Here is a 12,751-nt window from a genome sequence, read left to right as displayed (position 1 = left end):
AAAATATCTTGGTTTGACACATTAATGGGGGGGGGGTCTCTAGACCGACCACTACCGACAGGTCTGCAGTTCACCAAGTCTGATGTCAAAGTAAAGGTTATTGCAGGACGAGGTGTGTGTTAGAAAATCTAACACCTTCAAAACTGCTTTGGGAGGAGTTTACATCGGCTGGAAAAAAAAAAAATCAAAGTTTGGTTTGTTAGTTAGCCTCTGGGGGTGGAATTATTTAACAGTTCCAGAGATAAACAGTCCTGCATTTTTTATTCCAGTGGTTCTCAAACTTTTTTATATGATGTAACCTGTGTGAAATACTTTTTTTAACCAAGTCCCTATCAAAGACATCTTTATTTCAGCTTTTGAAGAGGCATTACAAAGTGTTTTACAGAGAGAAAATAATCAAGCAGCTTTAAAACTCACATAAAACATTTAAATCAAGAAAGGATTTAACAAACAAAGCACCACACCAATTTCCTCTTACAGAAGCTAAATGCCAATTTTGGTGGTGTCTCCTAAAACATTTAGAAAAAAAATGAGGGAAAAGTACTAAAGATTTGTTTTGTTGTATAAAAATGATTCTAAACCTAACTGTAAATAGCCACGTTTGAGGGGAAATATTTTACTTAAATCATGAGTTCATTGTCGAAGTTCTCCAGGTGGCAGTGTTTAACAAGTATGGTAATATGGTTGAGACTCTAAAGATTTAGAATAAAATAAATAAGTAAAAAATATTTAATGACCTGCCCCCGGCTTTTTAGGTATGTTTTTCTGACTTAGACTTTTTTAAATACTATATTTGAAAAAAAAATCAGAAGTACTCCATTAATACTCCTGTATTCAACACACCCAGGAGTAAAAGTACTTATTTGAGAACCACTATTTTAGACTTTCCGCGTATACACTGCTATGGTACTAAACTAACTCCATAGTAAACATAGGGGGCATAGATGAAGTGCTGACATGCCATAATAGACTTAGAACTACAACGTCAATATTTGTTCCGCCCAATTAAAACAGCTTTTACCTTCTCCAGCTTCAAGGTATTTTAAATTAAAATTAGTGTATGCATTTTCGACCATTATTTGAAGTCTTAACAAAAGGAGATTTTATATACCCATTATTTTATTGTTTCCCCTAAATGTTGTGGGAAAAATGTGGTTGAATATATGAAAGACGATTTAAAAAAAAAAGATTCACTTTTGGGTCTTAACAAATAAAATTTAAAGACAAAATAGTTTGCTTGAAAGCAAACAGCCATTATCAGAGCGCGCGAGCTCCTTGTTTGTGTGCCCGCGTGCGTGTTGCTGAGTCAGTCGCGAGTCCAGCTCGCAGCGCACGCGCCCTTGTCGGTTTCCTCTGTCAGTTGGAACAGTTTCCCCCGCCGACGTCGTTCACGCGGCGTGGACACGGATCCGCGGAGCTATCGCCGCCGTCAGCCAAACGTGTTTCCAGCCTCTCACAAGTTGCTTGCCCGTTGGCGCATTGGCCGCCCATGGGCGCCGCTGTTCCCCCCCACTCTGCTGTTGCTCCGCCGTGGGTCCAGCGGGGGCTGTCCGGTGCGTCTCTCTGCGGTCGGTTCGGGACGGTGTCGACTCGAGCTCTGCTTTTATGAATGAAAAACGAGCCGGGACAATGCGAGTGACTGCTGTGCTCGCCAGCAGCAGCAGAAGCAGCGGCCGGGCTCCCGGGGGGGCCGGGCGCAGATGAAAGGGATTAACGGCGGAGCGGCTCATTGCGGAAAACTGCAGACTGGCGTGGAAACGTGAGGAAACGGGCTCCATAGCGTAGAGCAGCGGAACGAAACCGCTGTGTCACCACAAGATGTAAGTTCCTCTGAAGATGCCACTCATAAACAAACAAGAAGATTCGTTTTTTTTTATTTTGTCCCTTATAATGATTTTTAAATCATCTGTGATTTTATAATCAAAACAAACAGTGTCCTCTCAGGTGTGATAAATGCCTTGAAGCTGCCTCTTCTGTTATTCCCAGTGACATAATGATGCACTGCCTCCGTGATAGACATGAATAATAGGCTTCAGTGTGTCCACTCGATCTGAGAGCAGAACCTGTCTGCCTCGCAGGTCCATCCACATCGTGGCTCTTGGCAGCGAGTGTCCTGGAGGAGTAGGACCCGGGGAGGAGATCATGGGCCAGGGGCAGCTGCAGGGCGGCTTGCTGTGGAGCTACCTTGGTCATGGTGCGCTGGTGGGACCATGCGAGCTGGAAGGCAGTGTGCACAACCCGGCTTTTATGGAATACACCTCACGTGTGTTTGGAGATGTCACTGTGGTGGTTAGGGATTGCCCCAGTTGGGTAAGAGTTAAAAGATCATGGATTACTATTATTTTTTTTTTACCAACATGTAAAAAAAAAAAGTCGTGTTAAGACCCACTCTGATGAAAATGGTGTTTTTTGACATGTTTTTGTAGCATTTTTCTCATGATGGAGGACATAAAAAAAGATTAAAATTGAGTATTTCTTTATTCTATTTTTTTGTGAATCAGGAGCAGAGGAAAAAATGGTTGCAAAAGGCTTGTAGTTGTGACGTTGACTCAGACCTACTCGGACTAATCACTGTTTACGTACATCCTCTGGCTCCAACATGCAGGAAAATTAATTTTTCCCGGAGCCAAAGGTATTTTCTATGGGTGACATCATACTCGCTTAGTCTAGTTCTCTTATACAGTCAATGGCCACAAGCTCTCTGCTCCGCACCATTCTGATGCATACAACTAGATCCATGTACGTTATTCGTTTTCCTCGTCTAAGTTGGCTCAGAACTGTGCGGCTGGATAGCTCGATTATTGCTCACCATTTTTGTTGCATCTGTAATATTTGGTTGGGGTTTTGAGGGGCTGTATGTTAGCAGAAAAGCCTGTAGACAGATGAATGATGGACAGGGGACGGACTTACTCTGCGCCAACAGTCCCGCCCACAGTTGAAATTTCTAACGAACTACTGCCACTCTACAGAAAATATGTCCTAGAAAATGACAGGTTTTTTGATTTTGGCTAGAAACAACATAATCATAATTAAAAGACAACTGGGAACATTTTTACGATAGATCACAAGATGATCGGAGTGGGACTTTGAAGTTGATATATGTTAAACAAAACAAAGGTGTGTCTTTTTATTCCTGGAGGGCTGCTTCTTTTGCTCATCTGCTTTTGCCCCTCAGAGGACAACAGTGCAGCGTTTCAGAATTCCAAGGCCCTCTGCAGGCTGATTGCAGGCTTCATGAAAATGTCTCAATCCTTAGAGGACAGCATTTTAACATGCAATGCACAAAAACCCAGATGAAAGACCTTTTGCTCTAAATAGCACATGAATCTTTCATTCACACGTCCTATTATATGGCTGTCGATCCACGCTCCGAAGTGTTTTCTAGATCTGTCAGTCTCTTCTTTTTTTTAAATTCAATTTGCTCTGAGGATTCAGTTGAGTGTTCATTGTATTTTTTCCTGCCTAATGAGTGGAATCAGGTTGGTTTGGAACAGCTAGTCCTTGGGGGTAAAGTCCCAAGAGCTAGCAGCAAAGAGGTATTTAGACTTAGGAGGGGAAGGGTTAGTGTTATCTGAAGTAGGATTTATAGTTCCAGCTTTGTATGCAGATGGTCCAGTGTATTGGAGTTCTGACATTAATATGACCCTCCTCCTGTGTCTCTGCTCATCGCATTCTTGTCTTTTCCAGGACTTGTTGGACAGCGACTGGGCCAGTGTGCGGAAAGTTCTTGAGCAAGCCGACATACTGGTCATCAAATATTCTGTTACCGACAAGCTGGCCTTCCAGCAGGTCCGAAATGGCTACGCCCCGAGACTCCGACCTCTCCTAAGACACTGGGGGGTGCCGGTCATCCTCGTCGCTGTTGGGGCACGGCTGAATGGTGAGCAAGGTTTGAAGCATTCACTAGACTGAGTGACCCCCCCCCCCCCCCCTCGCTTTTCAAAATGGAAGTACCTGCTGGTTTCAAAGAGCCAAAAACCCATATTTGTTCTTGATATTTTCTCAGTAATGCAAGTTATTCATGTCATAAACTGGCCAATCAGATCTCTCAATAAATAAATGTGATATTACGTCCAACGTTCAAAACGTTGACTGACCATTTCTGATTCCAACATGGTGTATTGCAAAAAAAAATAGCGACTGAATTGACTTCATTTAGTTTGACCTGGAAGTAAGTCATTTTTCTATGGGTGACATCACACTTACCAGTTCTCTTCTACAGTCAATGGTATGAATACAAAATAAAACAGTATTTCTTAACCTTTCAGCTTTCTGAGTTTGAAACTGTGCGATTGTGGGATCTGCTTTCTGCTGCTTCAGTTGCTGCATTTGGTTTTAGGATAACATCAAGCTCTTCTCAATGGTTGAGTGAGATGACTGTTTATGCCCTTTGTCCTCTGGTGGGTCCTCCTAGTAATGAGGAAAATGCTCATGATTAAAGCTCACATGTTTCCCTGAAGCAAAAACATCCAGTTCATTTTGGAAGCAAGCAAAAATCTGCAGCGTCAGTTCGAAGACACACCATAACGTTTCCCCTACTGCAAGCAAGTCAAGTATTTGGGAGCCTTGCTTGAAGCTTATTGATACAATAGGTGTTTACATACACGCACGCTGGTACTTCTCTGATGCTGCGAGCAAATCTATTGCAGACACGGTGACCTCTGTTGAAGCCAAATTTGGTAAACAAGCCCATCAAACATAGCAGGCTGTATTTTTAGCATGTCTATTCAACACTCTTTGAGTTCCCGTCAGAGCCCTGTGCTGCAGAGCGATCCCAGCACAAGTCTCTGCTGTATTTGTTTGTCTGCTTGTGTTTTTTTGTGGTTGCGGGGAATATTTTCCTTCTATCCCCCTCATGACTGCGGAGGATGGCAGTTGAGCTTCAAGTGTTTCTTCTTGATTTGACTTTAGATCACCTTAGGGCACTAAAACACCCACATTAAAAGAAATATTAAAGTGAGTATGGGAGCATGAGGAGGCCATTGGCAGATTCTCTTTAAAGACCCATTCTGATGAATATCATGGTTTGGGTGTTTTTAACATGTTCTTGTGGCATTTTTCTGATGATGGAGAACACATATGAAGAAAATTAAACTTAAAAATGTTTCTTTGTTCGAATTTGTTGTGAATCAGGAGAAGAAAAAAAAAAGAAGTTTGAAAAAGCTTGCAGTTGTGACGTAGAATCTACAACCAGCAGGTTTTTTTAAACATTGATTTGCTATTTATGCAGTCGTACTGTATGATTAAAAGACCACTGGGACACTTTTGAAAGGGATCAGAAGATGAATTGGAGTGGGACCTAAAAGGGCGTGGGTATGAACCCTGAAATACGCATGCTCCTTCCCCTTATATCTCAAGTCACAGTATGTCAAAGGCTCACACATACCCCCTCGCTCTTGGACACACACGCTCAGCCTAGTCCCGTCTCTGTGTCATGCCTCTAGGTTATTAGCGGTATGATTTATCAAATGCCTCAGCACTTAGCTGGATGTCCTGCTCTTACTGCCTCCAACCCCTTCCCCTCCTCCTCTTTTGTGCAATCGTACTGTAGTCTTTTCATCTCCATCAAGATAATCCGTTTTGTTTTCTGCCCAACTCTGCCGCTGCGGTCCCCATGCATACATGCCAGTCTGCACAAGTTGGCCCTCCTGCACAGACTGCTGCAGATTTTAGCCATTTTTTACTCTAGACGTTTAGCAGAGAGATTTAATACCTGCAGTGTGTGGAGGTAAATTCTCCCTTTAGTGCTGTAATTGCAGACACTTCATAAAGCTACATCTGCAGTTATTGCCTAAAGACGCGCACTATGTTCAACATGAACATGGTGAATAATTCAGTGTCAAACTCTGTAGTTGGAACATCTACTTTGCATGTTAAGAAAGGTTTACGTGTTCTTCCACTCAATTCTCAGCAATAGGATGTGCTATCCTTTTTAGATATGTTAAATCTTGAGCAGACGGTGTGCTGATTCACATCTTTATCAGCTTTTATTATGACCAAACTGTTATAGCAGTTTAGATCTTTGTGTTGTAAAGATTGTGACCTAGTTATGTTTTAATCTACGAGACACAGAACAGTCAATTTGTAAAGTTAGGAGTAAAGCTTTTCCTTCCATCTCAGGTTTAGTCTGTTATACAGGCAGAATCCAATTAGTTTCGTCTTTCCTAAAAAGGCATTACATCCTATTCAGATGCTGCTTCCACTGTGCATTCTGTCCTGCTGTTTAGATGAAGGCCCTCCCTGTACGTGTCCATTGTGTGCATCAGACTGGAGCAGCAGTGTACCTCACAGTGAAGGTTTGCAGCTGTCCAGGGACCTGGGGGCGACCTACCTGGAGTTGCCCTCTCTCAACCATGTCTTTGTCGGTCGCTACTTTGGCAGTGTGGTAAGTGATGGTTTGAAGTTACTAAAAATGACGTGAAGTTAATATTCTTGTGTTTATACGGAATGTGTGTTCTTCTTAGCTGGAATACTTCATGATTCAGTGTCTGAAACACAAAGCCAAAGAAAGGCCAGAGAAGAGGAGAGGGAATAAAGTGAATGAACTCCGACCACCTTTCCTAGAACAGCCGGGTAAGTGGGAATCAGTGGCGTTTACCAGCTGACAATGCCTTTATTAGGCTAGTTTTAATGTCTTGTCAAGCTCCCAACAGCCGATTAAAAATAAATAAATAAATAAAAAATACTAATCTTTATGGTAAATCTTTGTCACATTTAAATTCACACACTTACTTTATGTTATTATCTTTCTGCTGTACTTGGTGAACATTCTGACTGGATTGTACCTTCTTGAGCTTGCATAGCCATAAAAAGAGCTGAGCAACAAAGCAGCAGAGGGAGATCAATATTCTCTGTTCCAAACTAGAAATAAGGAAGAGACACAAAAACGTTCAGTGCACTACTTTTCTGCAGAGACATGCTTATTTTAGGAGAACAACTGAATTGGCTTCCTGGATTTGAGACATCTTAGTGTGGGATGCAATTAGTTTATCCAAAGACTTAACGTCAATGAAATTACTTTAAGATCAAATTATTTTTTATAGAAGAGCTCTCCTTTTTTGTGGTGTATCCTGAACTTCATTTTGACTTGAATTTTCATTTTTCGATAAATGTACATTAAAGGGTGTTATTTAACGAATAAAATGGAATATGTGACATCAAATTTGACGGATGACTGCCTATCAGAAGTCTGGCTTCCAAAACAATGAGGTTATATTACAAAGTAATACGATCTTTACACCTAAAGAAAGAAGTCCCAAACTCATAAAGATAGAATTCCAGATCAATGAGTTGTAAAGCCACACAAGTTAAACCTCCAAAAACAAAAAGTATGCTGTTAACTTTTTGGCTGAAAGTGTTCCTAAATGAATGCTGAGATTTTGAATCAGTAACCAAAAAAAGAGCAAAAAAACAAAGAGATTCTGATTTACTGCAGGCTTATTTAAACTGCGGCCAAACCAATCAGATCCTGCTAACTCCAAAAACATGAATAATGAAGGGATAAGTGATCGTGCTGATCAAAGGAGGCTAAAATGCACAGTTTCTGAAGGCTGTTTAGAGAGAGGAAGTGTAACAAATCCTCAAAATATCAAACCAGGCTGGGGCTTTTGAGAGAGACATGTTCCAACTCTCTCTATTTGGATGTTTTTGGACCATATTCAGTTCAATTCAATTTATATAGTCCAATATTAAAACACAGTTGTCTCAACGGTCCTCACCAATTGCACAAAACATAAAATCAGTCATAAAATACAATAGCTACCGGGTAATTGCTAAACTAAACACCCTAAACTAAACTGGGCATCCCTGCCCTTAGACCCTCCTTCTCAGAAAGGAAAAACTCCCTAAAAAAACCCTGATTGCAGGAAAAAAAAGAAACCTCAGGGAAGTCCACATGACGGAGGGATCCTCTCCCAGGACGGATAGGCCATGTTCCAAGATTTCGTCTGCTCCATATCATTCTTTCACCACAACCCATTTTTTATTCTTTATTTTAAAATGACCAAAAAATTACTGTTGAAAAGAAAAATTCCATAACAACAATATCCAGAATCCTTTAATTGTATTTTCACAACAGTATTCTGATCTGGATTTACCATGCTGCAACCTTTACTGTTATTTTCTTTCAAAATAAAAGCATCGGAAAATACTTAACACAGAGCGTGACACAAAACAAGTGTTAAAAATTGATCGCAGCCCTTTTCTGCTGTGTGTCTGAATCTTAAGTAATCAGTAGTGTTCTGCCAAAAGTGGCAGCAAGTGCCGAGGAATTTATTGGTGCTCGTCCAGCAACACCTAACTCACCTTGTGGTGGATCTTAAATCAATTATGACATGCACTGACTCAGGAGCGACACCACTTTTATGGCTTAATCAGAGCGGCAGTAAAAAGGCAGACATGAGAAGGTGGGATGCAGTATAGAGTACAAAGCACAAGAAAAAGCAGCATAATTGGACATTAATTTGTGAAGGAATCCCAGTGTGCAGAATTCCTTCTCCAACCAGTAGATTTGACATTTTTATGTATTCTGACTTTCTGAATTCATAAATTATAAAGCTGGAAGATTTTTTTCTATTTTTTGTGGGTTTTTTTTTTTGAGGGTGGACTTTTTTGTTTACTCACTGCCACTGTTGGTGGTGAGGCTTTTTCTTTTCCCTTTGTCAGTTGTTTCAGCTTTAAACATTAACCTTAATAAAGATTAACTTTGGAGCTTTTCCTTGTTGTTTTTTGCTGTGATTGATTTTTTTTAACCAAGATTCTGTAAAACGTCACTTGTAGACGTCAACTTAGTAGATCTGCAGCTTAATGTTATATACAACATCCTATTTTTGACACTGAATTATAGATCCAATTTTACTAAATGTGTTAAAACTTTATTAGCAAGGGCACGTTACTAAAACGAGTTGTTTCATGTTAAAGATAGTATTTCAAAATGATGCAGGATTATTTCTTATCCATGTCTTCAACTACGCTTTTACTGTCAAAACTACTTTGTTCGTCCAAATACACTGGATTTTTCTCTGGCAAAATGTCTCGCTAAGCCATGTGAGCTCATTTTAGCCCTAATTGTTCATTACAGACTCCTCCAATTTTCCTGTCCTTTGACTCTTATTCCTCCTTGCTGCTTCTTCCTCCCCATCTCGCAGCTCGCCTTCCCCCTATCCGAGTGGAGGAGTCCAGCTTCTCCCAGGACATGCAGTGGTTGTTGGAGCGTGGTGTGCAGTTTGCCGACGTTGCTTTCTATGCCGGGGAATCTGGAAAAGAATTGGGCTGGGCACACGCAGCTGTTCTGTGTGCTGTCAGCCCGTACTTTAGACAGCTGCTCCTGGGGCCCAAAAGCAGGTAGGAGACATGGTCTTTTGGTGCAGAACGTACAGCTTAAAAAGCTAAACCACTAGCTGAGGTGGCAGCCAGCACAAGATCAGCTATCATACCAGACTGTGCCATTAGTGCGAGTGTTCATTGTGTTTTTGTGTTTGTCAGGGAACGGCCTCAGTCCCGTTGTGTTTGTCGAGAGAGGGAAGGAGCTTCCCATTCACTGCTCTCAACCTGGGATGGGAGCATTATTGATGACATGCCTCGGTCAGACGGACACGTGACCGGACGCCTTACGCGACTCGTGGTGAAGGACCCCCTCCTGTGTATGTGCTTGTGGGAGACTCTCATGTTCATTTACAGAGGTAAAGCCTACCAGTTAAACTCATTTGGCTATGATGAATAAATTAATGTAAAAAAAAATCTATCTTTTTTCAAAGATCTTCTAAACCCATTTTGTTCCTTTCGGGGTAATAGGGCTGCTGGAGCCTATCCCGACCACTCGTAGGGGAAGGCAGGGGACATCCTGGACAGGTCGCTAGCCTGTTGCAGGATCTATCTTTATCTTTACAAAAAATAAAATCCATGAATTGATTTCCTTAATAGGCTTTTACTAGTTTGTGTTTTTGGCAAAAACTGCTTTTTTTGTTAGTTTTGTTGACTGTAAGAATTCCTAAGCTAAAGGTTTTATTTGTGCTCTACAAGTTATAGGAAAAGTGTTTTGTGATGACCAAATACATTTGGTCAATTTAAAATCCATCCATCCATCCATCCATCCATCCATCCATCCATCCATCCATCCATCCATCCATCCATCCATCCATCCATCCATCCATCCATCCATCCATCCATCCATCCATCCATTTATCCTTCTGAACCCACTGAATCCCTTCTGAGATCACTGGGTTACTGAAGCTAACGTTAGGCTACACCCTGAACAGGTCACCAGTCCATCAAATTTAATATAAGTTAAAAGTGAAGTAAATAACTATTTAACATTGATATTTAATTTCATTATGAAATTGAATCAATCTATTAACGTGAATTGAAATGGAATAGATTAAATGTACTTGGAGCCATATTTGGCTCTAGAAGCTTGCCTTTTGAATGTAATTGTTTAGCATTCTGCAAACTATTATATAATCCTTGTGCTATTCCAGGCACTTTACCATTGGGAGTTGGGTCATCTAGACCCACTAGACAGTGCTCTGAACCTTTTTTCTTCAATGATTTTTGATCTTCACTGGTGTCCATGGATTACATGAAAACGTTCCACCTTTATCCACATTTGTCATGATAGGGAGAACATGTCAATGCAAGGGGGGGGGGTCATCTAAGATAGCACAAGGGTTAACCTTTCTACACCAGAATCTGCTGAATTACTTAAGCAAATATTTGTTGTTTTATTTTTATATTTTTACTTTTAACCCCCTCCACGAAGTCTACAGGGAGTCACAGTCAGTACTGTTTCCTTTTCTTTCTGTTTCTGAGCAAAAAAATGAAACTTTTTCTTACCTGTTCCGCTCTGGGCTCTGAAAGTGCCGGCTCCGAGAAAGTCTCTGTGTTCCTTTCTCGCTGTGGATCTTGAATGACCACAGGCAGCCGAAGGCCATAAGCCTCCTCTTGGGCCTTGTCCAAACTTTCATTACACAGAGGAACAGCGATCACTCAAACTGCTCTCGGTAGTATGCAATTATTGTATTTTAATCTGGACCCCAATCCCTTATTTTGTAATGGTATGATCTGGCACTGATGTTTTAACCGACATTTTCACTTGGCAGCCACTTGCGTTGGTGTCGGCTCATTTTTGTGAAAATCAGTCAACGGAGACAAACTGAGAGAAGTTACTCTGTAAGTCCCCTTTCACAGAAATGATGAAAAGTGTAATGAAAGGAACATAACTGTTCACATTTGCTCTACCCCTCAGGGATACACATGCATGCAGGCACCGAGCTCCCAGCTCTGTGTGCTGCCTGTTAGGCTGCACCCTTCATGTGTGTAAAGCTTAGTTTAAGTGGTATTAATTTTGCTGCAGCGTAAATAAAAATCTCTTCCGTGCGGGGCTTATAGTCTGCAGAGCTGTGCTTGCAGCACATAAGATCACATCGCCCGCGCACGCCAGCACTTCTTAACAAGCATGTGTACAAATCCTTATAGCAAAAAAAAAAAAAAAAAAGCTTTTCCAGCATCTGATTCATGGCTGCCTGTTAGCATGTATGTGAGCAGCATTGACGCTCTGACATGAGCACCAGAGGTAGACACACATACTGGTAAAGAGTGAGAGCAGAGAGGAGGAAGATTACAGGCTGATTCTCTGTGAGTGATTCCATGAATAAGAATAAGAGCAAGCGACGATATATGAAGAGAGCAGTGTGGGTTTTTTCAAGCTCACACATTGCCGTATAGCACAAGTCTGTGTTCTTTTTTAAAGTGAAATAAGAAGAGGAAAGCAAAGAGGGGAGGTAAAAAGGAAGATGGTAAAATATGAAGAGAGAATGGTAGGAAATGGTACAATGTTTAGTTATGGTTTTGGTGAAAAAAAATGTCATTTTGCAATATATTTGTGTGTGTGTGTTTGTATGGTTTTGACCAAAAAGGAATAGTGGAGTATGTGTGCACGGCCAAGTGGAACGGGAATGTCAGTGTTTCCATAAACCCCTGTAGGGCAGACAATGTGAAGTCGTGTATGAAACTACTAAAGTTAACCTTCAACATGAAGGGTCCCGTTGTGTGTTTGAAAAAGCTGACATCATATAAAGCGCGGGTATTACAGCATTGACTTGAAATTGGCTGGATGCATTCTTTACTCAGTGAAATATTCAGAGCTCGGTGGGCAGATGTGAGATGTTCATTTTGCAGCAAACCCTGAACAGGCTGAGATGGTAGAACAAGCATTTTTCTTCCATAAACGATTGAATGAATTCCTTTATACTGTGATTCATTTGACTGAATTATCAGAACGATGCCCCACTGCCACCGCAGCACGCCCACGCTCTGGCTTTTTGTCACTCCACAGTGTGAAGACGATCACAACAGGCCATGACTTTGCTGGAGTGACATTAACTCCCTGAGACTTTGTCTCTCTCTTGAAATATTGAAATTGTCACTTACTTGTGATTGTGTGCATGTGTGTGCTCTTCAGATGTAGAGCATGCACATCCACACAGATGAACCAGAGTGTTCTTTGGCAGAAAATCAACTCTTATTTTTAGTCCAGATTGTCCTTGCCCGAGAATCTAACATAACTTTTTTTTTTGTTTTCCAGGATGCTGCTCAAACATATACTATTGTCAGTAAAATTGCACAGATTAACTTCAGTCTGCCTAACTTGCATCTGGAGGGTTTGTTGCTGTAAAGTGGTATTGTGAGAGTTTAATATTTTTGTTTTTAGCTGCACTTATTTGTCAGACTATGTGGCTTTTTTCTATAAACTGAA

The 12,751-nt window shown here is 41.1% G+C and overlaps 1 protein-coding gene across 1 annotated transcript in view; it reads left to right on the top strand.

The window, feature by feature from the left end:
- Positions 1–1,288: 1,288 nt before the first annotated feature.
- rhobtb3 (Rho related BTB domain containing 3) overlaps positions 1,289–12,751 on the top strand; it is a 26,029-nt gene continuing 14,566 nt past the window's right edge. Inside the window, exons 1-7 of the mRNA XM_011475122.4 lie at positions 1,289–1,820; positions 2,079–2,310; positions 3,688–3,880; positions 6,228–6,385; positions 6,465–6,573; positions 9,147–9,342; positions 9,484–9,680. Coding sequence (XP_011473424.1) covers positions 1,819–1,820; positions 2,079–2,310; positions 3,688–3,880; positions 6,228–6,385; positions 6,465–6,573; positions 9,147–9,342; positions 9,484–9,680 — 1,087 coding nt within the window. The 5' untranslated portion in view covers positions 1,289–1,818. The remainder of the gene's footprint in view (positions 1,821–2,078; positions 2,311–3,687; positions 3,881–6,227; positions 6,386–6,464; positions 6,574–9,146; positions 9,343–9,483; positions 9,681–12,751) is intronic.

The sequence above is a fragment of the Oryzias latipes genome, chromosome 5 (genome assembly GCF_053564925.1).
Source record: "Oryzias latipes strain Hd-rR chromosome 5, Olatipes_Hd-rR_3.1".
NCBI lineage: Eukaryota > Metazoa > Chordata > Actinopteri > Beloniformes > Adrianichthyidae > Oryzias > Oryzias latipes.
This window is presented reverse-complemented; position numbering and strand designations above follow the sequence as displayed.